Below are 18133 nucleotides of genomic sequence, written 5' to 3' on the forward strand. Positions count from 1 at the left end.
TTGTGGCGAGGACGTGAAGTTACAGAGAGTTTTGCATACTGGTAGTGTATTCCATATCTCTGGCTGTCATGACCAAGAAGCTAGATGGATTGTCTGCCACAGGAGCACGAACTCGATACAAAACAAGAGCATTTCGAAATGTGCGGTAACCTATGCAGAAGAGGACCAAGCTACCGTCTCAAGGCTTGATATACCAGTTTTGCTCTATAGAAGCGAAACCTTGCCACTATACAGGTCTTGGATGTCCGTAATTGATGCCTTTGTACAAAAGTCTCTTCACCGAGATATGGGGTACCAAGTTGGAAGGACCACGTGTCCACCGGCGGTTACAACGTGAGACTGGAATGGGGACTGTTACTTGCATATCCGGGATCACCAACTCAGGCTAATAGGGGCACTTAGCTCGTTTCCCTGTGGACACCCTGCCATCGCGTTGTTCTCTGTGAGACAAGCTGTGAGGAGGAGGCTTGTGGGATGACCCAGGAGATCATGGCATGGGCAGCTCGACGAGACCGTCGCGAGGACATTAGAGAGGGGCCGTGTGCCTGCCGGGAGACGCCCACCTCGAGGGATCCTAGTGCGGAAGCAAAGGGGGAATGCGGCATGCACCCATCTGCGTTAGCCCTTGATGAGGATGGTGAGGATACATACGGATATTAATATATAAATATATATATATATAAAGTATTATATATATATAATATGTATATATAATATGTAATATATATAATATATAAATATATCATAAAGAATATAGATACGAATATATATATAATATTAATCATATATAATTTATTATATATATAGTATATATATACATATCTGTACGATATCATCACATCAGCATGCAAGGGCTCAGGCGACTTTATAATATATATAATATATAGTATATATATATATACTATATATATATATATACTATATATATAGATATCATTATATAAAGTATTTTTTTAGAAACAACAATATGTTAGAATCCACAAGGGTAATTAAGAAAAGGTTTCTGTTCATTTTGGTGAAGAAATTTCTCACCATTAAGAAGATAATTGTTTTAGATTTCTGTTCAAATGAGAAGAATTACAGTGTATAACAGTTCTGTTTGAAATGATTATTGAACTAGATATTTGAATGTTTTATTGTTAACAGGATCCTCATGATGAATTGAAGAATCAAAATGTTCTTATTGAACACTGTAGTATTGAAGAGACAGGAGAGGAGTTTGGTCTAAGTGAAGAGGAATGTAAAGCTGCACTTACAAAGTCTTGCAAAATATTGTATGATATACGACAAAAAAGGCCAAAACCACATTTGGATAACAAGATGTTGACATCTTGGAATGGTAAGTCAAGTCATTTTCTTCAGAAATCTGTAGCATATGTTTATGAAAAAACCACACGCTACTACACACACACACACACACAACAAACACACACACACACACACACACACACACCCACACCCCACACAGACACACACACACAATATAACATACACAGTATCGGATTAGGATAAGTATAGAGATGGAATATAGGAGAGATGGAGATAGACATGAGAGGGAGAGATACAGTAGATGAGATAACTACACACACACACACCCACCACACACACAACACACTATCACAGAGAGAGATAGAGATAGATATATAGAGAGATACATATATAGATACGATGAGATATGAGGATATGATAGAGAGATGGAAATGAGAGAGATGAGATTGAGAGAGATAGAAGATATAGAGATAGAATGAAGAGATAGATATAGAACGGATATATAGATAGAGAGAATATACATATATAGGATATAGAGATAGATACAGGTTTTTTAGAGATATATAGTAAACATAGTATCTATAGATATATAAAGTGTATATATATCATATAGGATAGATATAGAGAGACGATATAGAATATAGAGAGGATTACAGATCTATGAGACATCATTAGATAGAATATTATATAGTAGACATTTATAGAGAATATAACAGTATATATATATATATATCATATATATATAGTATAGATATTAGACATTTCATAGAATATATATAAACATGAGGAGGATGAGATCATATAGTAGATAAGATATAGAGATAATGAAAGGAGATAGAGAGAGATAGTATAGAGAAGATATAGATAGTAGACGAGACATAAATTGATATTAAGATATAAATTATATGATCGATATCATATATACAGTGCGATAGATAGTATACTAGAGAGATAGAGATAGATATAGATATTTTACATGAGATTAGATATAGAGAGACAGGTAAATATATATATCAGTATTCTATATATATATACTTATATATAAAGCTATATATATATATATATAATACAAATATAATATATAAATGTGTATAGAGAGATATATATATAATATAATAGAGATATAGAATAAAGTATATGAGATATATATAGATAAATGTATAGAGATAGATATGAAATGTGGATGTAGTATATAATAGTATATAGAATATAGTATAATATATTATATAAATTATATATATCTATATAGTATTATATTATATAGATCAAAATATATATAGAAAGGTAATATGGATAATATATATAAAGGGATCTCTATGAGACTATAGAGAGATATATTATATAGATAAATGGAGATAATAGATATAAAATGGATATAGATTTTTATATATGAAATGGGTTATATATATATAATATATAATAGATATATATATATATATATATATACGATATACATATATAATATATACATCATATTATATATACAGGTATATAATGTAATATATATATAATCATATATATATATATAGATCATAGATAGATAGAGTTACATTTTATATATATATATATGTTTATATTATATAGTATCTATATACAAATATATATATATATATACTATATATAGATAGTTTATCATATCATATATATATATTATATATATATAGTAGATAATAGATGATAAATGTATATATTAGATATATATGAAGTGTTATATCGATATATTAGAGATATATAGCTATATAAACGTGATATATAGATATAATATATAAATGTTATATAGATATATAGAAAGGCCATATGATATAGTAAATATATGATATCTATACATAGACATAATAGAGAGCTATATTTATATAGAAATGTGCTGAGTAGAGAGAGAATATAGAAGAGAGAGAGAGAGATATAGATAAATGGATTCATGATAAGAAAATAGAAGATATATAAATACGAATATACATTTATATATATATATATAATATAGATATATATATATATATAATAAATATAGAATTAGAGATATATACACATCGAGAATATTATGAGTATATACACACTATTGATAGATGATATAGACACACATGGGATGTAGATAGAGATGATATAATAGATGAGTATAGAGTATATATATAAGACATATAGAGAATAATATCTAGATAAATTTATCTAATATTACATTGAGTGATAGATACAGTAGATATAAGTATAGATATGGTACTAATATAGAAAAAAAGACTAATAGATAATCTATTATATAGATATAGATTATATATATATATAATATATAACGGATATATAATATGATATATATATATTATAGATGAGAGATATATATCTATATATATAATAGAGATATAGATTATATAAACAGAGAGATAGATATAAAATGTAGATTATAGATATAGAGATATAGATAGATATATATAAATATATATAGAATAAACATATGTAGTTATATGAAATGTCTAGATAATCTTATATATGATAGTAGAGTCTATATATATATATATATCTATATAAAGGTATAAGAGATACTATATATACAGTATATATGATATATATATATATAATATGTAAATGTATACATATCATATATATATGTATATATTATATATGATATACATGATATATACATGGTCTATATCTATATATATCAAAATAAATGTATATATATATAGATATATATATATACTATATATTATTATATGATAGATAAATATCGAATATATAAATAGTGATAATATATCTATATATAAATGATGTATATAGATATATAATATATATATAAATGTATATATATTAATATTGATAAATGTATTTTATATATTATATATAAAGATAGGACAGTATGTGGGGGTACAGATATATAGATATATAGAGATTGTATTTTATAGATATTATAAAGGTATATAGTAGAGAGATAAAATGGATATATATATAATAAAAGAATATTATATTATAAATGTGTAGATATAAATATATATATATATATATATATATATATATATTATATATAATATATATATAGGTAAATGTAATATATATAAAATAATATATATATAATATATATATATATATATAGATATATATATATATATATATAAATGTATATAGAAACATATATAGATATATAAATATGATATATAGATATATATAAATGTATAGAGACTATATATAGATAAAGATATATCTATAGTATATAATTATAGATATATATATAAATTTATATATATATATATATATATCTATATATATAAATATATAAATGTATATATTTATATCTTCTAGCTATAATATATATTTAATGATATATCTATATATATTATATATATATAAATGTAGAGATAATTATATATATATATATATATATATAGAGATAAGGTAGTATATAGATATATAATATATATATATTATTATATACAGTATATCGAAACTGTGCGTATATTTATATAGATATATATAAATGGTATATACATATATAGAATATAAATGTATATACTTATATAGATATATATATTATATGAGATATGATAGAATAGAAATGTAGATATTGAGTATAGATAGATAAAAGATATATAGAATATATATGAGAATATATATATATCTAATATAATATGTGTATTATAGTTAAAGATATATTAAGATATATATAGATATATATATATAATAAGAGTATAGGTATATATTATAAAGGGATAGATCGCAGAGATATAGTATAGATACAAGACAGATATAGATAACATATGAAGGGATAATATAGATCAGATATATATACTAATATAGATATATAATGATATAGGATAGATAGAGTATATATATATATATATATAGAGATATAGATATAAATAGCGGACAGATAAATGGGTGATATAATAATATATATATATATATATATAGATACAGCTAAGTATATCTATATAATATATATATATCTAATATATAAGATAAAGGGTATAATATATATATATCGGGATATATATATATATAATATAGATAGAGAGAGATATGAAGTATATTACCATATATAACAATAAATGGGTATATATATTAGATATACATATCTGAGAGATAATAGATATATATATATATATATATCATATAGACATATCTACAGATATACATAAAAGGGCTAGTATATAATATAATATAGATATAATACATAATTAGAAGATATATAGATATATATAGAAAGCGTATATATATATAAATGTATATATATATAGATAATGTAGATACGAGAGATAAGTGATAGTATATAGAGAGAAATCTAGATATCGAGAGAAAGAGATATAGATAATATACAGATAATATATATATCGTAAATAGATAGATAGAGATATATAGATAAAGTATAGAGAGATATATAAAATAGAGAATAGTATAAATAGATAGAGAGAAATATATAGATAGATATATAAAGATAGATATATAATATATATAAAATATATAGAAGAGATATATTAGAAAGATATACTAGATGATAAATAATATATATATATATGCAAATAGTATAGATATATATAGAGAGATAATAGTAGAGAGATGATAGAGATAAAGGTAGAGAGATGATATAGAAAGTATAGATGTAGAAAGATATAGAGATGATGAGAAAATAGAGTAGACTACAGATAGAAATATGATATATATATATTATAAATAGAGATAGATGATAGAATAAATAGATAGATATATAAGATATAGATATATAGATATATAAATGGAGATAGAGGATCATAGATATCAGTAATATAATAGCAGATATATATATACAATGTGTCGAGGATATATAGAAAATAGATAGGGGATATAAAGCTAGATAGAATATTATCTAGGGAATGATAGATATATATATATATATGACATTTATCTATATAGATAGTATACAGGTGATATATCGTTTACATATATAATATCTATATATACATTTATATATCTATATATATATATTATATAGATATGATATAGAAATATTATAAATGTATATATATATTAAATGTATATATTAATATAGATATAATAATATATTATATATAAGAGCATATCTATTATACTAAAGATGATAGATACAATATATATATATATAATATATAAATGGACTAGTAGATATATATATATATATAATATAAATGTATTCTATATAAGAATATTATATAGTAATATATAAATGTCGTAATCACTATATAAATGTGTAGATATATATATATATAAATTTGTATATATATTATATATATATAAATGTAATATATATAGAAGATATAGATAAGACATATATATATATATATATGAAATGTAGTTTATATATAATAAGATATAAATGTGATATAAGATACTATTTAGATATATATTATATATATATATATATGTTGTATATATATATATAAAAGTATATATATTATATATTATATAATACCTAATAATATATATAATATATAAAATGTATATATATATAAACGTATACTATATATATAATGTATAGATATATATATAAAAGATACTATATAGATATAACTATAATATATTATATAAATTAATATATATATATAATTTTGTATATAAAAGGTAGTATAAAAATGGAGTATATATAGCTATATAATCAATATAACATATATATAGATATAGAATAGTATTATATATATATATATAGACAGTATAAAGGTTAGATGATGTATATATATAAATTTATTATTATGATATAGATATATAGATTCTATACAATTAAAATGGATATAGATAGATAAACGAAGATATATATATATGGATATATATATATATATATAGCATAGTAATATAAACGTGGGTGTAGTGTATTAGAGATAGAGAGATAGAGATATATATAATATATATATATATAGATATATGAGAGTATATATATATTTATAGGAAATGGATATATATAAACCTATATAATATGTAGAGATTTATAATAATAATGTAGAGAGATATATTTATAGATATAGATATATATATCATAATAGATAAATGCTATATAAATAATAACTATATATACATCTAGATGATATATATATTAAATGTAATATATACTAAAATGAATATATATATATATAATATATATAGATCTAGATTATATATATATAAAGTATATATATTATAGTATATATATATGCTAATATATTATTATCTATAAGAAAATGTATATATAGTATATATAATAAAGTCATATTATTATAGGATATGGATATTATATATAGAGATTATATGAATATCATAATATAAATGTATATATATATATCCATGTATAATATGTAAATATCTATATATATAAAATTATATAGATTATATATAAAAGTACTATATAAATATATCTAACGTAATATATTTATATAAAAAAAATGTAATATATTGCTATATTATATAAATGCTACTATATAATAGATAATATATAGATATAGAGATAATAGATACGATATATAAATGTGGATATAAATATATTATATATAAAATGGGTATTATATATATGAGATCTATATATATATATATATATATCATGTTAATATATATATAGATAAATGGATCTAGATTATTAAAGGTGTAATTATAAATAGGAGAGGAGAGAGAGTATATAGAATAGAGAGATAAATGTGTGAGAAGATAATAATGAGAATACAGTACAATTAAAAGAGACATATATAATGGATATAGATTAGATTTATAAACCGAAATATCTATAGATATAGATATGAGATAGAATAAATATAGAGAGAGATAGGAACATAGAAACGGGGACATGAGATATAGAGATATATGAGTAGATATATTTATATAGAGATATATCTAGAGATGATAATATATACTATAAATGGGCGGAATATATATAGATATATAGAATTACTATATAGATAGATATTTAAGATATATATATAGATAGAGATAGAGATATATACAGAGTACATATAATGGGATATAGATTAGGTATAGATAGATAAGAGATATAAAAATTTATATATATATAGTAAGTTTATGACATATAACATATCAAGGGTATAGATATTAGATATGATTAGATATAGAGATATATATTATCTAGTATAGGAGCGAGATATAGAAAAGGATATATATATATAGAGATATAAATAGAGAGATATTAGAGATAGAGAGAAAGATCGATCTATATAATAATAGAATATAGATATATAAAATATACATTTATAAGGATTATATATATAGATATATAAATGTATACTTATAGATATAGATATAACAGCTATAGATATGAAATAATATATATAGTATATGCTAGAAATGATCTTAGATAGATATCTAGTAGAGTATATATTTAAATATATTATAGCGAGATATATAAATGGTTATATAGATATAAGTATATATATATATATAAATGTATATATATCATAATATATAGATAGAGATTATATATATATAGTGAGCTATATAGATATGAAATGTATAGAGATGATAAGTAAATCTATATGGTATATATAATGGAGAGTAGTAGATATAGATAATATACTATATATAAGATACAATATATACATGTTATATGTAATACTATATAAAGTATAATAATATAATATAGTATATATTATATGTATAATAATATACAAATGTATTTAGAATATATGAAATGTATATATAGATATTATATATATATATAGAGATATATATATACCTATAAATTAGGTATATCTATATATATATATAATATATATATATATATCCATATACTATATATGATATATATTATATATATATAAATAAATGTGTTAGATATATATATGAATGTTCCTATAGATAATAAACTGTATATATCTATAAATAGATATATTATAGAGATAGATATAGTGATCTACATATATATATCTTATTAGATACAGATAAAGTTTTTGTATCTATATATATATATCGATATAATATAACGATATATAGAAATATATATTATCTATATAAATGTATATATAAGATATATATATATAAATTGTATATAGTATATATTACATTATATAGATATGGATATGATATAGTAATGGGGAAGAGAGATATAGATAATATATAAATGTAGATAGATAAAGAGTAGTAGATATATAATATATAATTAGAGAGTAGAAATGTAGTATATAATAGATACTAGATATATAGATGATCGATTGATTTATTAATATATATAGATATATAAATGCAGATAGTATTATACTATATATAATATATTATATATTAAAGTATATTATTATATATATTATATATAGATAATATAATGTCTTATAATATTATAATTATATATATAAAATGTATATATATATATATATATCTATCTCTCTATATATATATACATATAACATCTAAATGTATATAGTATATGATATAAAGTATTATTTAATATATATATATATAAATGTAATATTTAGATATAGAGATAGATATAAATGTTATATTTATATATAGATATATCTCTAGAAAGGATCATTTATAGATATATATCTATCAATGTTAATATATATATAGATATTAGATTTATATATTAATTATAGAGATATACATATAATAAATAATATATATATAGATATATATATATAGATAATATGTAGATTTATAGTTATCTATAGATAAATGTATATATATATATTATATATATATATATATATATATATTAATGTGATAATATATATATAAATAGCTAATCGAAATGTAGATATATGATATATATCTCTATATATATATAAAGTATCTATATTATAAAGTATATAGAATATATAACGTATCATATATATAAATGAAATATATATATATATATATATATATAATAATATATATATAATAATATATAGAAATAGATAAATGTTATATGTAAATGGTGGACATATAGATGAGATAAATTTATATATGTATAGATATAGAATTATAAGATGTAGGCTATATATATAAGATTATAATATTAACTAGATATATATATACTATAAATGTGTATTATCTATAGATATAGAATATATAGGATATAATACTATATATTATACAAGAGAAATATATAGCACAATATTAGATTACATCTAAAGTGGGGTGTATATGAGAATATATATATATAATAAGATAATATACTATATATATCTATATAGATATAATATATAAAGTGTTTGTAATATATAAATAATAGATATATATATAATATATATATGATAATATATATATATATATATATACCCGGAGTTACCTAGGTTCGAGTCCGGTCAGTGAGGGTGGTTATTATCGATATAAGGCAGCATTGCAATATCCATACTTCATAAAATATACCTCAGGACATCGACTTAGGATTGAAATTGCTAAATAAGTTTTCCACGAGGGCCCACGGGGAGGGAGCGTAAACTTCGCTGTCATACTCAAGATGAGAGCAGGTAATGTCTATGGAGCTAGCAGATCCTAGTTGCACCTCCTTTTAGTGGGTAGTGTGGCCATGGTTTGTTTAGCACTGGCCTCAGGTTCATACCCGGAGTGACTCAGGTTCGAGTCCTGGTCAGGGAGGGTTTGTTATTTATCGATATCAATGCGCATGATATTCCATCTTAATTAAAATATACCTCAGGGACATCGACTAGGATTGAATTGGACTAATCCATTCACCGAGGCACACGGGACGGAGCGTAAACTCGCGTCATACTCAATTATGCAGTAGAAAGGTAATGTCTATGGAGCTAGTAAGAGCTAGTTGCACACTCCTTTAGTGGGCGTGTTGCATGGTTGGTTTAGCACTGGCCTCGGTTTCATACCCGGAGGTGACATAGGTCGAGTACTGGTCACGGAGGGCTGCTTATCGATATCAATGCGGCATTGCATTATTCCATCTTCATAAAATATACCTCAGGACATATGACTAGGATTTGAATGTTAAACAATTCCACCGAGTGCCCAGGGGACTAGGAGTGAGCGTACAACTTCGCGTCATTACCAAGTTATGAGTAGACAGGGAATGTCTATGGAGATAGTTAAGATCCTAGTTGCACCATCCTTTCTAGTGGGCGTGTGGCTATGGTTGGTGTAGCAGGGCGAAGGTTTCATACCCGGAGTGACCTAGTTCGAGTCCTGGTCAGGAGGGTTGTTATGTACGATACAATGCGGGCATGGCATTAGCTCCATTTTAATAAAAAACCAGGACATCGACTTAGGATTTGAATGCTAAATCAAGTTTCCACGGTGCACGGGGATGAGCGTAAAAACTCGCGTCATTACTCAAGGATGGTAGGAAAGTAATGTCTATGGAGTAGTAGAGCCTAGTGGCACACTACTTTTAGTGGGTCGTGGGCATGGGTTGTTTGCACTGGCCTCGGGTTCATACCGGAGGACTAGGTTCGAGTCCTGTCAGGGAGGGTTGTTATTTATCAGATATAATGCGGCCTTGCATTTTTTATTCCATCTTTCATAAAAATCTCAGGACATCTGATTAGGATTTGAAGCTAAATCCAATTTCCACGAGTGGCCCACGGGGAGTGAGCGTTTAAAACTTCGCTGTCAGGACTAAAGTAGAGTAGACAGGTAATGTCTATGGAGCTAGTAAGATCATAGTTGCACACTCCTGTTGTGGGTCGTGTGGCATGGTTGGTTTAGCACGGCCTCCGGTTTCATACCAGGAGTGACCTAGGTTCGAGTCGGTCAGGAGGGTTGTTATTATATATATATATATAATATAACTATATAAATGTGAATTAGATATAATATATTATTATATATATATATATATATATATAATATATATATATATATAAATGTCATATATATAATATATTAATATATGATAGATATATATATATATAATAGCTAAATGTATACATATATAACAGTATGATATATTAGATATTATCTATTACATATATAATTATATATAGAATATAGAAATGTATAATATATATATTATATATAGATAGATAGATATATATATAATATATAAGAAAAGAAGTACATATATATAAAGGTATATAAGATATTAACACGATATAAAGATATAGATATATAGAGAGATATATTAACTGTTAAGAGATAGATATGATATATAGATATATATATATATATATAGAATATACAATGTATATATATATATATGATATAATAATATATATATATATTAATGTTATATATATTATATATATATTTATCTAGTATCTATATTATTAATATATATTATATAAATATATAAATTCTAATAGTCTATATATATCAATGTAGATATATATAAATATATTTATATATATATGTATATATAAAATGTATATATATAATATATCTATATATAAATATATATAATACATATTATGTCTATATCTATATATATATATATATATATATTTCTATATACGATATATATATAATATAATATGAAGATATATGATATATAGAATAGATAGATAGAAGATAGAAAGCCGACAGATCGATAGATAGAGTAGATATAAATGATATGATATGTATTATAACATATATTTATAAATAGATATATATAATAGATGTGGTGTGTTGGTGTGTGTCGTGTGTGTGTATGTATATGTATATGTATATGCATATGCATATATATAAATCTTTGATTTGAGTGAATTGGTGATAGCACAGATATTTGCTTTGAAGAAATCTGATCTGCAAACATTTCAAATTGCAGACTAAATTGATATTTGCAGCTGTTTTGTTTTTGTTAACGGAGCTCAGCAATACCAGCAGAGATCGGCAGTGCACTGATTGACGGTTCAGACAGAACGGAAGAAGTATTTGGTTTGATCTTGATCATTGAGTAGACTCATGGATGTTCATGATGATAACCACACACTTTTTTTCTTTTAGGCGTCAAGGGACTTTTGTGTGAGTGTGCAATTGTGTTCTTTTCTATTTCCAGATCAGATTTCTTCAAAGCACATATCTGTGCTATTACCTGTTCACTCATATTCGTGGTTTTGCCCATATCTAGATCATGGGCTTCTTCAGTGAGATGCAGTGCATAAGAATAAGGGTCAGAATGGGACCAGGATGTTAAAAAAAAAAAAAAAAAAAAAAAAAAAAAAAAAAAAAAAAAAAAAAAAAAAAAAAAAAAAAACACCGACACGACTATTTCCTGCGCGGCTCATAAGTTAATCCCCTTTGTCTGCACTCCGTGAAAACGACTAACAGGACACAATTCCTGAACAGAATATAATAATTATGGAGTTAAATTAAGTATGAATATTATAAATATTTTATATTATGTGTTATGTATATTCAATTTTAAAATAATTATACATATTAGTAGGTAGGTAGTTAGGTAGTCATAATATAATATATGTATATATCTTATATATATACTATATGTATATATATATATTATACGATAAGGTTGGAGGTATGTTAATGTAGGGATGTATGTATGTATGTATGTATCATGTAATATATATATTACAATTATATTATATATCTATATATATATATATACATCCAACAACAGTACATATGTAATATAGTGTAAATAGATGTATATATAGTAGATATATATATATAGTATTAATATATAATAGATATATATGAGATAATATATATATAATATTATAAGCAGATATATATATATAGATAACTTGTCTTATATATAGAATAATATATATATATATATATAATAGATATCTATAATTCGTCTCTCTCGCTCGCTGCTCTCTGTGTCTCTCTCTCTCTCTTCTCTCTGTGTCTCTCTCTCTCTCTATATAATATATATAAATAATTATATATATATATATATATAGGTATTAGTAGTATACATATATTACACACACACACACATTATTTAATAGATATATTATAGAGATATATATAGATATATTATATTATATATATATCATATATATAATATTATATATATAGATAATAGTAGCGGGTGTGTGTGTGTGGTGTAGTGTTATATATATATAATATAATATATATGATCGAATAGATCATATATATTATATATATATCTATATTATGGGTGTGGCGCTATACGTATGTATTTAGACATAGATATATAGATATATATATAGTATCGATATAGATATATATATAGATATATATAGATTAGATATCTGAGAGAGTATGTAGTCGAGTGTGTGTTCTACTTATGGTGGATATATATATTATCAATAATACAATATAAATATTAGTGTATATGATAATCGAGATAGTAATATATAATATAGAGAATGTATAGAGATGAGACAGCCGAGTAGAAGGATAATGGAGATACTAGATATAAGATTATAATTAGAAACATTATAGAGAATGAATAACATATATAGATCATAATTATATTACAGATTAATTATAAGTAAACTATAGATATTATACGGAATACATATATATTATATAAGTATATACATATATAAATGAGAGACGATACAGATAGGAGCATATTAGATACAGAAAGAGAGCATACATAGTATACATATATAGAAGATAGTAATATATATATACATAGACGTGTTATCAATATTAGATAAATTATGTAGAGATGATAGAGATATATATGATAATAGACATTATGAATATATATACATATATATATATAGAGATCTTATAGACATATGTATGATAGAGATAGATATATGATATACTATAAGATAAATAGATAGATTAATGGACGTAGATATACATATATGTAGCATAATATAACATTATAATATACAGTACAATATATAATGTAATATATATTATATAATAATAAATAAATATATAATATATATATATAGGATAGTATATATATAAATATTTATAGATGTAATATTACGAATATATAAGAAGAATCTATGTAGATATTATAATATATATCGATATATATATTATATATATATATATATATATATAAGACATATCATACATCATACCTATATGGATATATGATGGATATAATATAGATATATAATATATATATAATATATATATATAAATATTATATAGATAATATATAAAGTATATATATATAATTAATATATATAGTAATATATATATAGATATATAATATAAGATACAGTATAATATATAATCTGTCTCTATCTGCTCTCGATCTCCTCGTATCTCTCTTCTCTATACTCTCTCTTCTCCTATCTCTCTCTCTCTCTCTCTATAATATTATCATATATATAGATATATATATAATTATATATATATATATATTATGTACGTATGTATATCTAGGGTGTATATTAGTATATATATATCTAGAGATATATATATATATAATATAATAATGTATATATATATACATAATATATATTATAATCTATACATATATATATATTAATATAGCGTACTATCTAGCTATATATATATAACATAGCTATATACACTATATGTATAGTTATATACAGATCTTATAAGAAGATTACATAATATATCAGAAAGTATAGCCAGTAATAGCATGTAATAGATACATATATATAGCATAATTATGATACATATATATATCATAAGTATACACTATATATATCATAAAGATACAATATATATCAAAGTATACATATATATCATAACTATATATACATAGATATACAAATATAGACAAACATATATAATAGATTATAACATATATATATCAGTAATCTATATACATATATATATCATAAATTATAGACAGATAGGATTCATATTATCTACATATATATAGTCAGAATGATCTACATATAATGAGCATAGATTAGTAAACATATATAGATCATTAATTATATCCCATAGAGAGAGCAGAAGTAATACAGAGAGATTAATTATAATACCATCATAGTATCAGAGTATATAAATATTAGATATCATAAGTATCTACATGATCTATCATAATGATATACATATATATACAGAAATTATATACAGATATATATTCATAATATATACATATATATTATTATAATTATTAGTACATACATAATTATAAGTATATAATATATATAGTATAATATACTAGATAGATTATAAGATAGACGCGATATTATGAATATAGGAATAATCATATATATTTTATACAATCATATAATATATTATATATATATATATATTATATTATATATATATAATAATTATACAATTACGATGATATATTTATATAGTAATATATATATATATATAATATATATATATAATATATTATATATTGTATATATATTAGATATATAATATATAAAATATAAAAGGATTATAAGTACATATGTTAGTATATAGGCCGCGGTGGGCCCACGGTGGCAATAGACGGACTCAAGACTGTCACGGACAGCAATCTGAGTTTGAGGTTCGAGGCACCGGCCGGGCGTTGTTTCCCTTGGGCAAGAACTCACCTCGATGCCTACCTACCCACTGGGGGCCAAGCAGCCCAAGCAGTGCCGGGTAAATAGAGATGGTGACTCTATAAAAAAAAAAAAAAAAAAAAAAAAAAAAGAGGGCGGAAGGCAATGGCAAACCACCGCTCTAAATTTGCCAAGAAAATCATGGGAAAGCCCATGATCGTCAAGGCCACGGTGGCCGAATAGTTAGAGCGTCGAACTCAACACTGTCACGACGGCAATCTGAGTTCGAGGGTTCGAGTCACCGGCCGACGCGTTGTTCCCTTAGGCAAGGAACTTCACCTCGATTGCCTACCAAGCCACTGCGTGGCCAAGCTAGCCCAAGTCAGTGCTGGTCCCAATCCCGGATAAAATAGAGAGAATGATTACCTAAAAAGGTAACACCGGCACTCTCCGTGGAAAGGAACTGGGTACCCTACCACGTACTCACTCCAAGAGCATCACAACATGAAAACTATAATTAAGTATCATGCTGTGACCACGGCGGCTCAGACATGAACATGTCAGACATGTATATGTATATGTATATGTATATGTATGTGTATGTGTATATGTATATGTATATGTATATGTATATGTATAAGTATATGTATAATGTATATGTATATGTATATGTTATATGTATATTTATATTATATGTATATATATATATATATATATATATATATATATATATATATATATATATATGTCAACAATACATTACAAGACCGGATGTACACTTCACACCTCCGTCCAAGTAGCTGCCTTCGCCTTGGGCAGGACGCAGATGCAGCCCGGCTTTCTCTTTTCGCACAGGAACAAACATCCGTCCTCGAAGGGAACCGCCGCATAAAAGGACACGTCCGTAAGTCAGGGAGAGACACAGCAGACAGCCCAAGCCACACAGGGTCTAGCTCCACCACCTAGTCCTCCACCCGGGGACACAGGGGTCTCATATCTGTCTTCAAGAATAAACCAGCAAGCTAAGCCCCTTTTCACTGACCCACCCAAGTCCATCTCTCGTCTCGCTCACATCTGGTGACGCGGTGCTCCTAATCTCTCGTGTCACTCTTATTCTGGTGGCTTGCGGTGGCCACTCGCTTACATCTGGCGAAGTGGTGCTCCCACCTCACGTGTCGGTTACATCTGATGGCAGCGGTGTTCAAGAACCTCACAACGCCGAAGCATATTCGCCTACCACCTCGGTCCTCGCCGACGCCTGTTGCCGATCCACGCGAAGTGCCTCCCCGCCTCTTTTAACGCCCAGCCATCGCTACCAAGTCCTCTACGATCACGCCTATCCGCAAGCCTCCGGGCTAGTACAGTGGTAACGTGTCGGCCTCTCATCCGAGGGGTCGGCGGTTCGCGCCCCGCCCAGGCGCGAGAAGTTGCAACTGTCGCCTGGAGGTTACTGCTGTGGCTGGGCACCACGGCGGGTAAGGACTAGGTTCAGCCGAGTCAGCACCAGCTGACACACGTGAGCGAGTCGGCATTAGTCGACACAGGCCGGGCTCCCCTAGGGCATACCCCGGGCGGGGCTAAGCTTCGCATATCGGACTTATCCTTTAGCCTACCCGCACCATGTCTGTCCTACTTTCTGTGCCACTCACGCCTGTGCT

The 18133-nt window shown here is 25.0% G+C and overlaps 1 protein-coding gene across 1 annotated transcript in view; it reads left to right on the forward strand.

The window, feature by feature from the left end:
• The first annotated feature begins 1108 nt into the window (after nucleotides 1–1108).
• Nucleotides 1109–18133, forward strand: part of LOC119597473 (spermatogenesis-associated protein 20-like) — a 45258-nt gene continuing 28233 nt past the window's right edge. Inside the window, exon 1 of the mRNA XM_037947049.1 lies at nucleotides 1109–1339. Within this exon, the coding sequence (XP_037802977.1) occupies nucleotides 1321–1339 (19 nt within the window). The 5' untranslated portion in view covers nucleotides 1109–1320. The remainder of the gene's footprint in view (nucleotides 1340–18133) is intronic.

Source organism: Penaeus monodon, chromosome 39, assembly GCF_015228065.2.
Source record: "Penaeus monodon isolate SGIC_2016 chromosome 39, NSTDA_Pmon_1, whole genome shotgun sequence".
Lineage (NCBI taxonomy): Eukaryota > Metazoa > Arthropoda > Malacostraca > Decapoda > Penaeidae > Penaeus > Penaeus monodon.